This window comes from Cotesia glomerata, linkage group LG5 (assembly GCF_020080835.1).
Source record: "Cotesia glomerata isolate CgM1 linkage group LG5, MPM_Cglom_v2.3, whole genome shotgun sequence".
In the NCBI taxonomy this organism is placed as follows: domain Eukaryota; kingdom Metazoa; phylum Arthropoda; class Insecta; order Hymenoptera; family Braconidae; genus Cotesia; species Cotesia glomerata.
The window spans coordinates 6,677,236-6,694,625 of record NC_058162.1 but is presented as its reverse complement, the minus strand read 5'-3'; the positions used below and the strand labels follow the sequence as shown (position 1 = coordinate 6,694,625).

The 17,390-nt window shown below is 29.7% G+C and overlaps 1 protein-coding gene across 3 annotated transcripts; it reads left to right on the top strand.

Moving 5' to 3' along the window:
• Positions 1–506: 506 nt before the first annotated feature.
• Positions 507–6,552, top strand: LOC123266207 (polycomb group protein Pc). 3 transcript variants are annotated; one of them, XM_044730292.1, is made up of 4 exons: positions 507–1,105; positions 2,183–2,896; positions 4,628–5,045; positions 5,127–6,552. In XM_044730292.1, exons 1-4 carry the CDS (start codon positions 1,046–1,048, stop codon positions 5,351–5,353), a joined length of 1,419 nt encoding a protein of 472 aa, XP_044586227.1. In that variant the 5' UTR covers positions 507–1,045; the 3' UTR covers positions 5,354–6,552. The 3 variants fall into 3 exon arrangements, with proteins under 3 accessions (XP_044586227.1, XP_044586225.1, XP_044586226.1); XM_044730291.1 differs by having other exon boundaries at positions 670–1,105; positions 2,183–2,350; positions 2,429–2,896; positions 4,628–6,552; XM_044730290.1 differs by having other exon boundaries at positions 4,628–6,552.
• The last annotated feature ends 10,838 nt before the right edge of the window (positions 6,553–17,390 follow it).

Genomic DNA, 17,390 nt, shown 5'->3' with positions numbered 1-17,390 from the left:
AATTATTTTGAATTTTAAGTTTTTTAATTTTAGGAGTGAGTTTTTCATAAAAAAATTTTTAATAAAATATTGAGTGCTTTCAGTATTATAAACATTAATATTAATAATAGTAATAGACATATTAATAACAGTAAAATTTTTCAGGTACAAAGATCCATGTGAAAGTTCAAAAAGCTGGAGAACAACACTACAAGACTTGCACTACTTACCAGTTATAAATTAAAGTGTAGTGCAAAAACTAAAGCGTGAGACACGCGGATTGGATATTGGATAACGCGCAGCATTGCTGCGTTAAATAAACGTCCCGATGGGACGTGCGTGTACGACTCTGGTTGTACTTGCCGGTTTAACTGGCCGTATTGTTATTGCAATTGAAAATACTACTACTACTATTGGAATAAATACTATTTCTGGTACTCCTGGTACTGCAACAACAACTACAGTAAGTACAGACCGTTCTGAAAATATAAACCGTTACGACGACGACGACGCAGTCGTCGCGCTGGTGAAATAACCGCTCTCTCTAATCATTGGCCCCGGTGGTGCGGCACGACCTGAGGCCAGTGCAAAAAACATTCAAATAATGTTTTAGTATTATCGCAAGATAAGGGCCGCACGTGTTAAAGTTTTATTTAATTCAATTAATTTATCATCATTATTGCTGTTATTAATTTTTAAAAATTACTATTTTAGACAGTGAAATTTTAAATTACAAGTCTATTAATAACACCACTGTTTACTGTGTGTTTGTTTTTACGTTGACAATCAGTGAAACGTACACTCACTTGGATTACGCGTGTGCTTGTGTATTTTCAGTTGTGTGCCTATATATGCATATGGTGTTTAAATAACCAGTGGTTAAATACATCAATGTGTGGATTAAATAATTGGATATACAGTGCTACATCAATGTGACGTTTGTGAGTTAAATTACTTTTTCGGCGGTAAAATTTTCATAAAAACAATCGAGTTTACTCGGTACTAACAGTTGTAAATTAATATATATTTATATTTATTAATTAATATAATTAAAGAAGTCATAAAAATGGATTTAGGAGACAGAGTTTACGCTGCTGAACGGATCACTAAGAAGAGAGAAAAGCGGGTAAGAATAATTATTACTGTTAACATTAGATGGCAGTAGCGGATAGAATGTGTGCTGCTTGTATGTGTTTTTTATTTGTAGGCTTATCGTTTTATAACTCCCACCAGCGGGTTATCAGGAGGAGCTACGAGAATACCTCCTCGAGTACGAGTATATTCCCCTCCTTTTCAGATATTGCTCTCGAGAATCTACTACTTGACTCGTTAAATGCTAACGGGGACGCTCGTTTTTTTTTTATCTTTTTATTGTCTTTTATATTTTATTTAGCTTCGTTCCATAACTTGATCCACGAATGGCAGAAAAAATGTCTGGGCCAGTTACATCACACGATTTATTGCGTGACGCGATGTTGTTTCTTCTTTTTTTTTTTTTTTTTTAATAACGATTGTTATAAATGTATGGATGCATGGACTCAGAAAGAAAAAATTATCTTGGTTGAAAAATAATTTTTTTGAGCTAAAAAAAATCTTTTACTTTGAGAGAATTTGATTTTCGATAAGAAAAATTCGTGAGTCAAGAGAAGAAATCTTTAATCAAGATTATTTTTACGAGTTTGATTATAAAATTTACTTGAAACAAGAAGAAACTATAAGACCAAGAATTTTTCTCATTGATTCAAGCTTGATAATTATGTTTTTGCCTCAAGTTGTTTTGTGTGTCTACACTGATAAAAAAATTAACTTGATTCAAGAGAAAAAAAAATTTTAAATCAAGCAAAATTTACTTAAAATAAGAATAACTTTTTCAAAAAATTTTCTACTCAATTCAAGATGATAAAACTCTTAAAAGTAATTTTCTTGTCTTGAATTAAATTAATTTATTATCAGCGTATGAATATATGTACACTAAAAAAAAAAATTAAATTCAATCAAAAGGAAAATTCTTGAATTAAATCAAATTTACTTAAACCAAGAAAAATTTCTTAGTTCAAGAATTTTTATACTCGAATCAAGAAGATGAAATTCTTCAAAATTATTTACTTGATTCAAGTAAATTTTTTTTTCTGTGTATAAAAATAAATGAGAACAATATATAATTAGATACTATTTAGTGAAAAATGAATTGTTATGATTGCAGGGGAAAATCGAGTACTTTGTCAAATGGAAGGGTTGGAGCAAGAAATACAATACATGGGAGCCAGAAGAGAATATATTGGATGTAAGGCTGATAGAGCTTTACGAAGAGAGTCAACGAGGAGGCGACGTTGTTACAAGAAGACCCAGACGGCGTGACACAAGATACAACGTAAGATACTGCTCTTTGTTGGATGATGAGATAGATGAAAAAGAAACAAGTACCAACGTGACTACTTTACATCAACAGGAGCAGGTTTTGGCTAGTTTGGTGGTCGAAGAGGAGCCTGGTGGTGACGAAAGAGCCGGCGAGGATAGTCAAGATGAAACTGGTAGTACTTCGGCAGTATCAGCGGCACCAAGTCGTTTAAATTCAGTAACAACCGCTGCTGCTGCTGCTACTGCTGATGATGACACATTACCTAGTTCACTTGATGGTCATGATTCTCCATCACCACCAAAGTTGCTGCCAGCGGCCGGAGCAGCTACTTCCTTTGGCGTCGACTCTGACAGCTCTAACAGCAGCGTTGACATTCCACTGTTGCCCAGAAGAGAGCCCGCTGGTACAAAGAGGAAAGCCGAGGTATTGAGTAAGGAATCAGGTAAAATCGGCGTCACCATCACCACCAGTCCAAGCAGCGGAGGCGGCAGTCCACCACCACCGGCTAATAAAATACCAAGGCTACTTCCTATAAAATCTAATTCAGCACCTTATCACGTGAGCTTTTTTATCTTTTGGTAGTTTTTCGGGGGATCTTTATTGAAATGGTTTTGGAATGTTTTTTTTTTTTTTTTTTATTTTGATAGTTAAAGTCTTTTAAATTATGATCTTGGTTCAAAATTTCTTCTTATGAATCGATATAATTTGGAGTATGCTTTTATTAGCTTGAACTTTATCTATCTATTTATGTAACAGAATCTTTCATTGTCATTTTTACCGACTTTGAAACGTCTAATTAATTTTAAAATTTGCACACGTATTTAAAGATCAATGACGATAATACTATTATTAAGTAACTTTATCCTATACTGAGAAAAAAAAAATACTTTTATTAAGAAAATTTCTTGATACAAAAATTCATGTTCTTGAAAATTTTCAAGAATATATATTCTTAGCTCAAGAACTTGTTAAATTGATTGAAATAATTTTTACTTAATTTAAATAAAGCTATTCTCTTGTTTATCTATTATTCATAAATAAATATTGATGTTCTTTTCTTCAGAAATTAATAATTAATAATAATAGAATATTTGATTGTCATCGAATTTCTTGAACCAAGAAATTGTTAATTGATCAAAGTATTTTTTTTTCTCAGTATAATGTTCTTACTAGAATCATTAAGATAAAATTGTGATAAATTTTACAGGTTAAATATATATAACATCTAAGGTAAAAGACCCAGTTATTGACACTTACAATTTTATTTTAATTAAAAAAAAAAATCAATTCTAATAAACTAATAAATATAATTTTTGTATTATAAATTTTAAGATAATTGTTTTTTTTCCAGAACATTTTTATTTTTTTGATTAGAATAAAATTGCAATTATCAAAAAATTAGGGCAGTGTCAATAACTAGGTATTTTACCTTATATAATGACAGTAAATATCGTTCTTTTTTTAATTAAGTAATAGTATATTACACACCTGTGGCAAGAAAATGAGAAATGTCTCAGAACACATATATGTTGCCCGAGGCGAAGCCGAGGTCGACATATATGTGATCTGAGATATTTATTATTTTCCTGCCATAGGTTTGTATACTATTTTTCTGTCCGACAAAGGCGGAAAGCGGCAATTTCGTTTAGCGCAGCGGGCCGAAAGTTGCCACTTTCCGCCTGGAGGGCAGAAAAATATTATAATCTAACTTATGATTTTGTTACACTAAAAAACTTGAAAATATATTATAGTTTGAAAAAGTAAATAATTCAGTTTAATAGAATCTTATATAAATCATTTAATACTTTTTAGTTTGATTTGCTATTAAACCGCATTTTAAAATTTTTTTTAAACACCCAAGCGGCACAAAAATTTTTTTGGTAATATTTTGTTGAATTTAAATTGACAATTTTCAAAAAGCCAAAAATTTTTTATTTGACGCTTGGGTATTTAATTTATTCAATAAATATAAAAAACAGTATTAAATCTATAAAAAATATGAAAATTTTAACATTTTTTTTAAGTTATTATAACATCCTCAATTTAAAAAAAAAAAAAAAACAATTATTTTTCTAACTACATTTACATTACTGCAATGTTAATAATTAATTAAAATTGATAATTTTTTAATAATTTAAAAATTGAAACTTTCAGCTGCTAAAACGGTAAAACTATAATTTATTTATAAGTCCAGCAAAAACTTCCAAAATCATCAAACTAAAGAGTGACCCATGATTGATGTAAAAGATTTAGCTCTTACAATCTAACAATTATTAATGAATTTTATAGAATCACAAATTAAATGGTAGAAGACCCTCGTCTTCGAGTGTAAAGTCGACACCAGAAGAACCTCTACCGGCAGTACCAACGACTCCAGCACCAGCAGTGCAGGATAAAAAGCGGCCAGAGGCTGACGTACCTCATGGTCCACCTCCGTCACTACCTCGGGCACAACCTGCCCCGCTATCACCAAGAATAGACACTCCTCTGGAGCAAGTTGAACACAAACCCAAGAAAAGGCCTCTGGAGAAAACAGATAAGTCTAATGGTACTGTCACCAACGGTGCCAATGGACATAAATCGCCCAGTCCCACAGATGCGTATACTAATAACAACAGGTTAACGTCTGTCGTAAACGGTCATCATGGTCATATTAATAATAACAATAACAGTAATCATAATAATAATAATAATAATAATAATAATAATCATAGTAACAATAACAACAATATCAATACTAGTAATAATAATATTAATAACAACAACAACAATAATTTAAGTAACATAAATAATAATAACAATATTATGAGTATGAAACAACCGGACATAATAAAATCAGATTTGTATATTCCATTGAGTAGTCCGGGTACTGATTACTGGCACGCGAGAAACCCCGTTGCTGATCAGGTATTTATTACTGACGTTACGGTTAATTTAAAAACCGTGACTATCAGGGAATGCAAGACTGAAAAAGGATTTTTTCGTGAACGAGATCCTAAGAGCGATATTTATTAACTGAGAAAAAAAAAACAAAATAATTAATAAATATAGTTAAAGATACAGTCTTATTGTAAATATAAATTATTTTCACACAGATATACTTGATCATTGAACAAAGTGACGGCTATGATAAAATAATAATATTACTATTTATTTTGTCAATTGATTTAAGTATTGTAACAAATATGTGGCCAGATATTAACGAAACCGAAGTATGTAATTGTTTTACACAATTGTTTCACTTGGTTTGAGTGATTGGAGACCTGGTTTAATCAGAATTGTAAATATCTGTAAGCTTGTTAGTCTTTAGAGGCGGGTGATTTGGTAAATATAGATTGTAATTTATAAAATTATCAATTGTATTTACTATTAATATTAATGTTACTATTATTGTAAAAATATTTTTAAGTTTTTTTTTTTTTAACAGTTGATACAATTTTCTTTAAACGGGCAAATTATTAATGTAATTTTCTAATTATTATTTGGGCTGTTAAGAAGGATAACTATTCAATTGGTTTCAATTAATTAACCAGCTAATAGATTTATTCATAAATTAGGAGTTGGATTCGTTGATTTTATTCGTATAATCAATAGTTTTTTTTTTTTTTTTCTTTTTTTGTTAAAATTTAAACGGTATCCGTCTAAATATATGTTAAATGAAAAATAGTTATCGTTTGTATATTTTTTAAAAATAATTCAAGTTATTTTCTTCACTTATTAAAGTTTGTTAGTGTTTTTTTGAATTAGAAGAATTTGAGATAAAGGAGCGATAATTAAAATAATAAAAACGTATTAATTGTTCCTTTTAATTACGTTATGTTTATTTTTAAACAATTTTTATATTGCACAATTCAGTTTTGTTTTGTTCAGTAATTGAAGCGACAAAAGGCGTAGGAGCTTAAAAAAAAATAAAACTAATAATTATTGTAATAAAAATAATTATTTATTTCTTTATATTGTTATTAATTTAACTGATTTATTGATCGTTGTGATCAGAATATAAGTCTTCATAAAATTTTTATTATTAAGTGAATCTTAAAGTTTTAATACAATAACCAAATTGTTATCAACTATATATTCAGAATATTATTATTATTATTACTATGATTATGTTTATAATTATTGCTATTTTATTTATAAAAAATGTAATATACACATGCAGAACCAGTGAATCCGTGATATAGATGATTATAGATAAATATTTTACATGCTAACAAAACAAAAAGCAACTATGCATACTGCTTATTTATTATTGAAAGGTTTTAGATTTATCAGTATATATTGTAATTTAATTATTAATCTCTAATACCAGAAGTTGATGATTTTTACACTTTTTTCATTATAATTTACTAATGCATTTATTTTTTGAATACTTTTTTCTAAAGCTCATAGATTTTTTTTTTTTTTATAATTAGACTATGGAAAGTCGATGAAAGTATCGATGAAAAAATATTTTGTAAAATTGTGTAAAAAGTCCGACATTAATCAAAAGAAGTTTTATTTTATAAAAATATTTCACTGTTAACAATTTTACTTAATGATTTGTATTGATAAAATTTGTATTTTGAATTTGTAAATTGTTATAATTAAGTTTTAAAATTATCAACTTCGAAAATTAATATCAATCTACGTCATCTAACACGAGAAAAATTTATTTAATTACAAATTTATTTTTATAATTTATAATTTTAAAACTATTGAATTTTCTAAGATTCGTAGTCGAATTTATTGAAACAAAGATTTATCATTTATTTTATTTTATAATTATTTTTTTTTTTTTTTTTTTTTTGTAAAACTTCTTTCCTCGTGTTATGATTAACTAACGACAATTATTTACATGTAAAAAGTAATAAATAAAAAATTAATTAATATATATTATACATAAAGATATACATAAGAATCTAATGTAAATAATTGTCATCTATTGTCAAGTAAATAATTATAAAACAGTGGATTGTACAGAGATAATTAACGATTAAAGAAAATCAAGCAACTGTTTTAATGTATAATTTATAATATTGTACATTTAAAAAAATGATAAATTGTATATAAAGTGTAAATAAGTTATGAATGAAATTCTCATATTCCTTATTGTAATTATAAGTGAGGGTAGATAAAATCGAGAGTAGTTGCAAAAAAGATAATTAATTTTTTTTTTATTATAAACTTTGTACATAAAAAATAAAATGAAAAAAAAAAAGATAAGTAGTTAAACGAAACTATCACATTATGTTGTATAATTCTGAAAAAAATTTTTTTTAGATTTAGATTTTGAAATAGACTGTGCGCGTACCTTGGATATTTTTTTCTGTACTTATTGAAGAAACAAAACAGTTAATGAAAATAATTTCATTATTATTACGTATATATGATGAAAAGTTGATAACAGAAGCGAAAAATATCGCAAGTGACTACGCAAGGTATATATATATATACATTATATGTGATATATATGAACCCCAGTAGTACCAAATCCATCAGTAATTTTAGTTCTGTCTGGTACAGATTCCTTATATTTCAATAAAAATCATTACTTGAATTAATTATGTATTTATTCATTTACCTTTTTGATTTTCAACGATTGATTTGCAAATTTTCTATGTAAATAATTAAAAAATTATTTTAAGGGTTAAGCATCATTTTCCATAGAATTTATTTGAAAAATAAAATCAGTGTTTTTCATTTTTAGATAAATGATTTTTTTTTAATTGTAGAATAGCATGATAAGTTAAAAATTTACTGCCAATCAAGTATAATAAAAAAATCAAAAAGTGATCTCTTGTTAAATTGTGGTAGATTAATATCGACCAGGGTCGAAATTAATAAGAAAAATAATTTTTATTTAATTCAGGTCCTGAATTAAAAACTTCATTAAATATCACTACGTGATACATACCAAGTGGACGAAAAAATAGGACAACCTTTAATTCAACTTTTTATTAAAAGATTTCCATCTTCTAACTGCCCATATATTGCATAATGAAAAATTATAAAAAAAAATTCTCATCTAAATAACCAGAAAGAAAATTTTGTAAGACTGTCTGAAATATGATAAAGTCTAATAAAAAACTTGAAGTGAATAACTGGATTGGAAGTGACCTACTTCATCTTTTATCTACGACTTGACTATCTGAATAATTGTAAAAATTAGTTCAGGTCATTTAATCTCTATGGAATTTTTAGCACAGTTTTCTTCGATCCCGAAGAATCTTGATAAAATATTTGAAGTGGATAGCCGGAACAGAAAGATTCCACTTTATCTCTCATTTACTAATTGGCAATATTGCCGTGGACAGCTCGGAATACTTTTTTTAGACCGTCCACGCAATTGGTGGCATTATTAAGGAAATGAAGGTAATTATTGAAAAAAAAGGTCATCGGTCCATTTTTAAGGTTCACAGCAATTTATCTATAAAAGAAGTTTATTTTAATAATTTCAATTAGTTACTTCTATTCAACTACGTTGAGCTCCTGTGACTTTAAGATAGTCTAAGCGCGTGTGATTTAAATCTCTATATTTATAATAAATATTTCATTTAGCCTCTAATTAGAAAAAAAATTTTAAGCAATTGATAATATTTATTTTCTTAAGAGAAAGAATTCAAACGTATTGAAAATATTTAGGAGTATTTAAAAGAATTCAAATTTCGTTATTTCCAGTTTTTTTTAATTCGTTTTTTTCATCATCGTCATGACAATTCGGCTCAACAAATTCGAGTTCTTAATTTTGTTAACTTACTAAATAATATTCTGATTAATAGAAACCCTTTCCACTAAACACCCTAATTACTTATTTACTAATACTAATAACTATAATCGGAAAGTTAATGAAATATTTGTTGCCGCAAAATTCTATAATTGGTTGTTTTTTACATCGCTACAGGGTACTGATGCTCCAGGATAAACTAATTAGTGATTATCTTTCAGATATAAAATTGTCACAGGGTTTTTATTCCTCGTGTGCGTCCGTCCCTGCGCCTAAATTTGGTAACAGATCCACACTCTGTGTGTCTCTCAATTTTATTATTTTGTATTGATTTATTAATTTATTTATTGAATTTATTATTATTATTTATATTTGAAATTGATGATATTATTGTTATTAGTTTAAGCATTAATTATTGGTAATAAATCATAGCCCTTACTCGCACGGGTAAAACCCTATTCTATCGATCGCGAGCGAAAGGACTAGTAAATTTTGGCAAACGGCTTGAGAGGCCCTCGTGATCGTAGACGAAGCCTCATGGTTTTTCGCGAAAATAAAATCGGCAAACACGCGGGAGCCCGCATAGTGCGAGGAGTGTGGATCTAGCGTCTTGGTTCAAGTCTTTTTTTTGGTAAGTACTCACAAGTTGAGCTGAATTAATATCCGCACGTCGCGTTGTCTTTTGGCTCATATAATTTGTTGTTAGAGAACATTATCTTTATCGAGTCGATCCCGTAGCGAGTAAGGGATATCGTAGAGAAATACCTGTCACCATTGTAGAGAAAGTCACGCGTTGGGTCCTCGAATTAGCCAGTGATCTTTTAATTTAAAATATTACGTCATTATTAATTATTATTACGTGGAAAATTAATACTTAAAATTATTATTTATATTATTTCACCTGTTAGAAACTTACAACGATTTAATTGGTTTATTTGACCTTTTTATAATTATTATTATTATCGAAGTTATGTTGTTAAGAACGATAATTAAAATTTATAAATTATAATTGAATTATAAAATCAAAATTTGTATCGAAGCTCAGAAAAATTCTGAGGAAAGTTATAACATATTTGTGAGTAAGAACTACGTAGCCCTCGTAGGAATTTGGTGATTGGCTATAATAAATTCTTGTTTTATTTTATTACACGCTTTATATTAGCTTCACTTGTATGTCAGTTTGTCAGTATGTCAGTAACTCTCCGTGGGTAATCTGCGCGCCTGCGGCCTTCCTTGGTTCTGGTAGCCGTTTCTCAGGCTCGCTCTCCGAAATCGAACTCTGATTCCCCGTATTTATAATATTTATAAATAATTATTTTTTATTAGCTTCACTTGTATGTCAGTATGTCAGTATGTCAGTATGTAACTCTCAGTGGGTAATTTGCGCGCCTGAATATTTTTGATAATCAACAAATAATAGTTTAAAAAAACTAAAAAATCACGCTTTTATAAATAAACCAAACTAAAAAGTAAAAAATAAATAATAGTTTAAAAAAACTAAAAACACGCTTTTTATAGAAAACCAAACTAAAAAATAGAAAATAAATTTAAATTAAGAATAGTGTTAAAAATTTCAATAAATATAAATTAATAATAGTCTAAATAAAAATGTATTTTATTTTAAAACGCGTGGGGTGCTTTTTAAGATATTATCAAAATGATAATCACTCTACTCATATCTGTCAATAAAATATTTATAACTATTGACACCATGCACCTCACGCTTTTTTTAAAATAAAATACATTTTTTTTATTTACACTATTATTAATTTATATTTATTGAAATTTTTAACACTATTCTTAATTTAAATTTATTTTCTATTTTTTAGTTTGGTTTTCTATAAAAAGCGTGTTTTTAGTTTTTTTAAACTATTATTTATTTGCTTTTCTTTTGGTAAATCTTTTGTGCCCGTTGCCTCAATTTACCTTAATCCTTTTCCTGTATTATATTATTTTATATTGAGTAAAATATTTATTAGATAGATTTAATATTATTTTTGTTTAATAATTAATTCTGTTTCCATTCTTATTTTTATTTTCATTTTTAATACTTATTCGCATAACATTTGAATCACTAATTGATTACTCGGCGCGGCCTCTGGACAATTTTGGAATTTTGGTAAATTTTATAAAATTATCTGGCGCCTAACGGGATTTCTAAACCAGCATGTGTGTCATCGGGTTAATTTGTTTATTTTCAGGGCAATCGTACTTTATTCTACCCGGCCAGTCATTTTGAATGAAAAAAAAATCAGTCATCTTGACCCCAAGCCGGATGGACCTACAAATAACAAATTTCATAATTTCATAAGAAGTACTCGATACAACCAAAATACTAGAAAACCAGCAGCAACAAACTTAATCATCATTATCAACTTAAGTTGACATGTCGCTACAAAATTTTCTAAATTTAAAGAGCTCTAACGATTGGAAGCCTCTAAGAACAATAAAAGTCACCTTACTCCAGAATTTCACGGATTCTCAGGGATAAAGCTGTGGGATCTTGAAAAATTCGGATGATTTTGTAGCGACGCATATAAAAACTCGTTCGAGACACCTTAATAAAGAATTCTAGATGGGTGTCGCTACAAAATTTTTTAAATTTTCAAGTGCAATTATTGACTCACCAACCTTTGCTAACATAAAATTTACTTATAGACTTATGAAAATTTATCCGGAGTCTAAAACAGAAAAAACATGGAAATAGATGAAAAAGTGTTTTAAAAAACAATGATTTCATATTATATACATTTTGTTTACCTCAAAACAACTCTTAACTTAACAGATGTTTTTTTTTTGTTTTTTCGTGTCGTTTATTTTCGAAATCCTGATATATCCTTGATCAATGAAAAAAATGAAAATTAAATGAAAATGCGAGTTTCAATGCCTGTTGAGCCAACCGAAACTAGACAATTTCAGAAGAATGCGACTGTGCCGGGCAGGAATCAATTATTTCTTCCCGGCGGACAGAAAATGACGATTTTCTGCCCGCGCGATGAAGTTGCAGCTTTATTTTCAATCCTATCAATTGTTTGTTTATTTTATACCTTAATAATTGTCATTCTAACCGTTAAATGTACTGACATATTATAATTCTGTTATTAAGCATAAATAAGAATGACAAAAGAAAACTATTCAATTTACGAATAATGTTTGATAAAAAATAAACCATTACTTTCTATTTTATTATAAGTTTTATAATAAAATGGTATTTTCGCTATTCGTCTGAAACTATCTAGTTCTGGTTGGCTCCAGACATTGAAACTAGCATTTTTAATGCAACTTATATGAAATAGTATATTACACCCCTTGGGAAGGAAAATAAGAAAAGCCTCAGATCACATGTAATTGTTGGCCGAGGCGAAGCCGAGGTGAACAAACATGTGATCTGAGGTTTTCTTTTTTACTTCCCAAGGGCTGTATAATATTTTTTTGTCCGAGGAAGGAGGAAAGCGGCAACTTTGTTTAGCGCAGTGAGACCAAAGCTGCCACTTTCCGCCCAGAGGGCAAAAAAATATAATGTGTGACGCGGGATGAAACACGATTTCAGACCGAGTGATGCCAGGCCCTCGCTTCGCTCGGGCAGGCAACTTCACTCTGGTCTGAAATCGTTTTGTTTCATCCCTAGTCACACAATATACTATTATGCACAATATAATATTATGCACAACTTAAAAATAGTATATTATTTTTACTCAGCTTCATAAAAACAGATTTTTCATTTCTTCATATCTTTGGAGCAGGTTCTTGTTATAATCCGTTAGAGGTTTTTGATTTATCCAATTTAATAAGACACTCACTATCAAGCATGTTCATCATTCACCTAAACGCGACATAATTGAACAATAGTTTTTATAAAATGTCGAATATCTAAAACGCAACCTAATAGAAATTTTAAAACACCATGAAAATTGATGAACCGAACATCTATCAACACCAACTTCTTTAATTAAAGGAATTTCTATAACTCTGCAAGCTGGCTAACATAACATAGTATGTACTCATTGACAATTTATATTTTCTCAATAATTTATGTCAAAGAATATTATATGGTTGATTAAAATAAAAACTATATCAACAAATTAAATGGAATGTCGACCGTTATAACTATATTCCCGGCTTTTTGTGCGGTGTATATAGAAAATGGCGTCACTTGGGCTTACTCGGCGCGCGAGAGCTGAGAAGAAAATTCGAATTTCTATTCAACTTTCATTTCCGATTCACACTAACATAATAATAGTGAAAAAAAATTTTTGACTTTTTGAAAAATTACATTCAATGAGAAGTCAAGAATTAAAAATTATCAACTTAACTTCAACAAAATCTAACATAAAAACTTTTTTGTACCGTTTGGGAAGTTAACATGCAATTGATTATAGAAAAAGTTTCATAAAAAATTCTGCTTGTCTTAATTTTAAAAAGACTATTAATGATTTTTTTTCTATAATGAATTATTTGGTAAAAAAAATAAAAAAAATCTTCAGCTGTCAAATAGTTTCAGTAAAGTTTTTTTTTACTATATCTGGTAGTTAATATTTAATAACTTCAATGGTAAAAATGTAGATAATAATAAATATTACAAAAAATTTTTTTTAATGAATTTAATCACAATAAATTAAAAAAAATAATATTAAATTTTTCTTGACGTCCCAATAATTGCTTTAATAAGATTTTTTTATTTAGAAGTGTCTATTCACACACAAAAAAGTCCTGATAAATCTACGTCGCGTGAATGTAAGGGCCTTAAATCCACGCTGCATGAATGTAAAAGCCCTTACATTCACGCGGCGTGGATTTATCAGGACTTTTTTGAGTGTGAATAGATATGTCCTTTTTATTTTTCAATTTATAAATAATTCCTTGTAGGAGCCCAGATAGCACAAGCGAAACAAAGTTCGCGTAAACCTGCGGCCGGGATTTCACATAAAGTTTACGCTAACAGTAGAGCAACAGTTGTACTTAATTGTATTCAGAATCTAAATTTAGCCGAACCCGGTCCGAATTGGTTCAAATTAACAGGAATATTAAGTTTGGCGAAGCCCTTTCGAATGGCACCAACCGCGATAAAATCGGTTCAACCGTTCAAAAGTTATAAGAGGTTTACATACTTACACACACACACACACATACAGACATAGTGACACCCTCGCGGGAATAGTCAGGAAAGCTTCCTAGGACCTCAACACGTCGAGATCTGATGAAAACTCGATTTTCGAAAAACGGGGTAAAACCAATAACTTCCCGACTTTTGAAAATTTTCAATTTTCTTAGCTGGAAGTTAAAAATTTTTTTCTCTGAAAAAATGAATAAAAATCGAAAAATTGCTCACAATATGGTGATTTTTGCGAAAACAAAGAATTTGAAGCTTCGGGGCACTATGAAAAAAAAATCGCAGCGCTTTAAATTTTTCAGGGATTTCAGAGGACACTATAAGGTTAAAAAATTACCCACGATATCCTTCGTTCATTCATTTTATCCAAAGTTATACCAAGTTATCCAAATATCCTTAATTATGCGAATTTTTGAGTTTTTTTCAGTCAAAATTTTCAATTCAAAAAAAAATTTTTTTCGTTAAAAGCCATCTATAGTTTCTTATAGAAAATATTGTGTCGTTTTCAAAACCTTCTTTTGATTTCCTATAAGATCATTATTCCCAGAGTTATTGATTATCAAAGTCAAAAAGAACTTTTTTATTTTGATTGACGATAACTCCGCGGCAAATCATCGTACAGGCGTTTTGATTACGTCAAATGAAAAGGTATTAAATTTTCTGAAAGATCTTTCAAAGGAAACAATAAAAAAAAATTTTTGAAATCCGTAGACCTTTTTTTAGATGAGAAAAATTTTGGAAATTTTTTTTTGGTAGCTTTCTTAGGATTACTCCAGACCTAAACATGATAAAAAATTTTCATGGTCATATCTGAAATCTATAGATACTTGGAGCTACAATTTACTTTTTTTTTTGCCGTCCCTAGCGGTATCGACGACTCAGAGTAAACTCGGAGTTTACACGGAGTTACTATGGAGTATACTCCCTCTTGGAGTTTAATCGGGGTATAAGCGGAGTTTACGCGGAGTTTTAGAGGTGTATGCAAGGAGTATTGTGTGCAGTTACGACACGGAGTCACAAAAGTGTATTATTGGAGTTTTTGAGAAGTTTTAGACGAGTTTTTTCGGAGTCGCTATGGAGTTTTCCTCGCGTTTTTGTCGAATATTTTCGGAGTTACAGTGGAGTTTTTTTGACGTTTTCGTCGAGTTTTTGTTGAGTATTTTCGGAGTTGCTAGGGAGTTTTTGTCGAGTTTTTTTCAATGTTTTGCGGAGCTTTATAAGAGTTTCGCTGGTGTTTTTTCGGAGTTTTGGTAGTGTTATTGTGGAGTTTACTCGCAATTAATAATACTTCACGGCATGAAAATTAATTTTAATTTCACAAAGATGACTATAAATAAATCATTTTTCAATTACGGTGTACTTTTTATTAATTAATTTATTTATTTACAAGTTGAAATATATTTATCTACATAGAATATGTTATTTAATAAATATATTATGAAGTTTATAAGTAAAATATATGATATATAAAAAAAATGACATCATAATGAAATTGTCAAAAGTTTACAGTTGTTACACTGAATCAATATTATCATAACTAAAATTAGAATATTATCAATACATAAAGCGATTCAAAACTTTTTCGGTTTTCGTAAGATAGACAGTGTTGTTTATTACTTGGTGGGTCTTATTATGTGACTAAATAGTTAATACTGATAATGTCTAAGATAGCTTGACCGATTGAGCCCTTGGCTAGAAATCAAATAGTCCGGGTTCGAGTCCCGGTCTGTACGAATTATTTTTTTCGGTTTTTCATTCATTATCCATCAAAAACTCCGATGAAACTCGCAAAATACTCTTGGAAAGCTCCACAATAGCTCGGTAAAGACGCTGACTAAACTCGACAGAAAACCCGTAAAAACACTGATAAAACTCGGGGAAAACTTCATGAGAACACCAGCAAAATTCCAACCAAACTCCGTAACGATCTCAATTAAACACCTATTAACCACTATCGTCTTTATGTGTCACAACTGCACACAATACTCCGAGTTTACTCCCCATATGCGCTGACTATACTCCGTCGTTACGCTGAGTTTCGGACGAGTTTCTACAGAGTTTTATCGGTGGCACCGAAACCGCTAGGGGTACGATTATTTTCGTCGGAGTTACAGCTCGTTGAAAATCACCTAAAAATTTGGAATTTTTTTTATATCCCTTAATTTTTGTGACTAGTGTATTAATTTGTTTAATAATTATAATTTTAGATGCAAAGAAGGAGTGCACCCAGCACGATTGCTTGATGTTGATCGTCATGAGTCACGGCGCGGGAAAGAATATGGTGCACGCTTATGATGCGGCGTATCATATTTTTCGATTATGGTCTCCATTTATACCGGACAAGTGTCCTACTTTAGCTGGAAAACCGAAAAATTTTTGTTTCCAAGTCTGTCGAGGTAAGACCCACGACGCGGGGACTTGGATTAATTCTCACATACAGTCCGATGGTGGTTGCGACGATTCAAATTGGATTCCACGCCTCAAAGATTTCTTATTTGCATATTCGTCAGGGTAAGGTTTCTATTCCATTATAATTATAAATTATTAAATAGAAAATACACTAGTTAGAAATTTAGGGATATAAAAAAAATTCCAAATTTTTTTTGAGTGATTTTCAACGAGCTGTAACTCCGAGGATAATGATCGTACATCAAAATAAAAAAAAAGCTAATTGTAGCTCCAAATGTATAATTTTTAGAAATGACCATAAAAATTTGGAATTTTTTTCATATCCCTTAATTTTTATGACTAGTGTATTAATTTATTTAATAATTATAATTTTAGCTGCAGAGGAAGACCACTCTCAGCACGATTGCTTGATGGTGATCGCGATGAGTCACGGCGAAGCAAAGAGTTTGGTGATCGCTCGAGATGCGGCGTATCGTATTAATCGATTGTGGTCTTTATTTACACCGGACAAGTGTCCAAGTTTGGCTGGAAAGCCAAAGATATTTATTTTGCAAACCTGTCGAGGTGACATCAACGACGAGGAGATATTAATTAATTCTAAAATACAGTCCGATGGTGGTTATAACGAATCATATCGGATTCTAGGACAAGCAGACTTCCTATTCGCATATGCAGCACCGCAAGGTTTCTATTCAATTATAATTATAAATTATTAAATAGAAAATACACTAGTCAGAAATTAAGGGATATAAAAAAAAGTCCAAATTTTTGGGTGATTTTCAACGAGCTGTAACTCCGAGGACAATGATCGTACATCAAAATAAAAA

Coding starts and splice junctions, on each gene's coding strand:
- LOC123266207 (XM_044730290.1), top strand. CDS start 1,046: ATGGATTTAGGAGACAGAGTTTACGCTGCTGAACGGATCACTAAGAAG. Junction 1,106..2,182: donor CTAAGAAGAGAGAAAAGCGG/GTAAGAATAATT, acceptor TTATGATTGCAG/GGGAAAATCGAGTACTTTGT. Junction 2,897..4,627: donor CTAATTCAGCACCTTATCAC/GTGAGCTTTTTT, acceptor TGAATTTTATAG/AATCACAAATTAAATGGTAG.